The sequence below is a fragment of the Citrus clementina genome, unplaced genomic scaffold, assembly GCF_000493195.1.
Source record: "Citrus clementina cultivar Clemenules unplaced genomic scaffold, Citrus_clementina_v1.0 scaffold_8, whole genome shotgun sequence".
Taxonomy (NCBI): Eukaryota; Viridiplantae; Streptophyta; class Magnoliopsida; order Sapindales; family Rutaceae; genus Citrus; species Citrus x clementina.
This window is the reverse complement of record NW_006262022.1, coordinates 10,943,377-10,946,097: the sequence shown is the minus strand read 5'-3', so window position 1 is coordinate 10,946,097 and position 2,721 is coordinate 10,943,377. Positions and strand designations below refer to the sequence as shown.

Here is a 2,721-nt window from a genome sequence, read left to right as displayed (position 1 = left end):
CCTACTTACCCAAAGCTATCAAACCATGGCTTATCAATCTTTTCCATCTTTTTTCTTAACACTTTTACTTGTTACCCTCTCGTCAATGTGGTACAATATTAATATAGTAGATGCTCGACACCTTCTGGAGGTAGCATTGCCAGAAATACCCAAGCCCGAACTGCCTAAAGTTGAGTTACCTCCATTCCCGAAACCTGAATTGCCTAAAGTTGAATTACCTCCATTGTCGAAGCCTGAATTACCTAAAGTTGAATTGCCACCGCTAACAAAACCTGAATTGCCTGAGATTCCAAAACCTGAGCTCCCAAAAGTCCCTGAATTGCCTGAATTTCCAAAACCTGCGTTACCAAAGAAACTTGAAGTGCCAGAGATTCCAAAACCTGAGCTACCAGAACTTCCTGAATTTCCAGAGATTCCAAAGCCAGAGCTGCCGGAACTTCCTGAACTGCCTTCTTTTCCTCATCTTCCTGAATTTCCTAAGCCAACTCATTCAACTTCTAATCCGTAAATTACCAGGCTGCATCTTATTGTTTCATTGTCGTTGGATTTCATGTGTGGTAAACTTTCATAAAGTACGTTTGGCATTATACTGGAAGAGAAAATATACACTCACTGGGCTTGTATTATTTTCACTTTAATTTTTTTTCTTTTTCGTTACTGGCTGATTCATGTGTATTTTACGCACTGCACCTTGTATTTTCTCCTGTATTATATACGATTACATGTGTTTCTATTAATATTTCTTACTAATTCATGTTGTTCTATGTTATCTACCTAATTTGGTTAATCTTACATTTACATTATTTATTACAGCCTCATCTCAAACTCTGACGAACTATAGCTTCAATTATGTCATTCAATTTGCCCTTGGCACAATAACTGACACAATTGATTGATTGTTAAGGGCGTGTGTGTGTGTGTATAGATAAATTTTGAAATTGTCTTTAATAGTACGGGTAAGGATTTCTCTATAATGCTATATTAGATTTTACAGCATTTATCATAGGATTGTTGTGAACTCTTGAATTTTAGTAGTTTAATCTCTACCATTTGATATAGTGGATAAAAAAATTAATTATTTACATAATAATAGGTAACCTTTAGGTTGCAAGTAAATGTAGATTTTTTTATTTTTAATTAATTGATAAAAGAAAATTCAATAATAGAATCATTGGATTTAACTTTAGAATCTTCACCTCTAATTTAATTTTAATGGACAAGCAATTATGTAACAAGTAATTTGCAAGTTGTGATATTTCTTTATGCTTTAAATTATTTTTATCTAATCAACTGATAAATATTTTTAAGTCACCAAAAATGAAAAAATACAAATAATTTTGCAATTAAAATTATTATCTACTAATTCTATCACTTTACAATTTCACTTTTTTTTTTACGTTTACATTTAGTATTAGAAATATATATATAATAGCATTAAAATAAATGTAATTAACAAGTAATGTTATCTCAATAATACTTTATCTAAAGACATTTCATAAAGTCTTATAATAATTTGTATCGTATAAATTTAATTACAAAACCATTAACACTTAAGCCTTAATGATAATCTAAGGCATTGTAATAAAATATTTTATATATGTTTCATTAATGATGCTACATGAGCCACAACAAATAAGAAATATTTTATTTGACAATTATTATGGAAAAACAAATACGTCTATATTACTACATAATGAGAAATATTTTGATTTAAATTTTTAACACAAAATTAAACTATTTATTTCATGCAATTCAATGTTAGAAGATATAAAATTATAAAATATTAGTTTGACTTTCAATATCGACAATTAGACTGTGAAAATTAATAGCATTTTGTGTCAAAATTTTAAGGTAAAATATCCCAAGTCATGTTTTTATAATGGAAATATAAAAATATACAATGAACTTTTTTTCTCATTTTGTCCATAAAATATTATTGGACGTAATATTTATTGTCCCCAATAATTATCATAATAAAAGTAATGATTATTAGTAACATAAAAATTTCATAATTACAATAAAGGATAACAATAAAATAATCTTTCATGATTCATAAACTAAATCTAATTAGGAATATATATTAGATATAACTTTTATGACATTATCAAAGAGATATTCGAAAATAGAATGAAAATAGGCTTGTGAAATGTAAATTTTACAAGGCTTTTTCTCTCATTCTTTCCCATGTAAATATTATTAGAGGTAATATTTTATTGTCATTATTAATTACCATAATAAAAGTAATGACTCTTAGTAACATAAAATTTTATAATTACAATCAAAACATTTCAGTAAAATAATCTATCATGATTCATAAAGTAAAGTTAATTAGAAATATATATTAGATTTAATTTTTTTAAATTTAACAAAGTGATTTTGAAAATAAAATGAAAATATATATAGGCTTGTAAAACTTAATTTTACTACCATCTAAGAATATTAATTATAAGATAAATAGTAAATTCTTGGAATATATGCTAAATGGGTATTAAAAGTAACATATACTTCATGATCAATTATATAATGATCCTTAATAGTAAGTGAAATAATGAGTATTTTAATATGCAATATTAAGTTTTATTAAAACATATGTGATCAAGTAACTTTTAGGTGACAAGCAACCCCACCCATGAGTTTATTGATGTAATTATAATATTCACTTAAATAAACATACTTAGTTGTATCATTTATTGGTGTTATATCCATACATAAATTTTATAA

The 2,721-nt window shown here is 26.3% G+C and overlaps 1 protein-coding gene across 1 annotated transcript; it reads left to right on the top strand.

The window, feature by feature from the left end:
* The first annotated feature begins 25 nt into the window (after window positions 1-25).
* Window positions 26-508, top strand: LOC112096349 (protein PELPK1-like). Its single transcript, XM_024179774.1, has one exon. The coding sequence runs from the start codon at window positions 26-28 to the stop codon at window positions 506-508; it is 483 nt and encodes a 160-aa protein (XP_024035542.1).
* Window positions 509-2,721: the final 2,213 nt, after the last annotated feature.

Bases quoted from the DNA above. Each gene is read 5' to 3' on its own strand.
- LOC112096349 (XM_024179774.1), top strand. From the start codon at position 26: ATGGCTTATCAATCTTTTCCATCTTTTTTCTTAACACTTTTACTTGTT.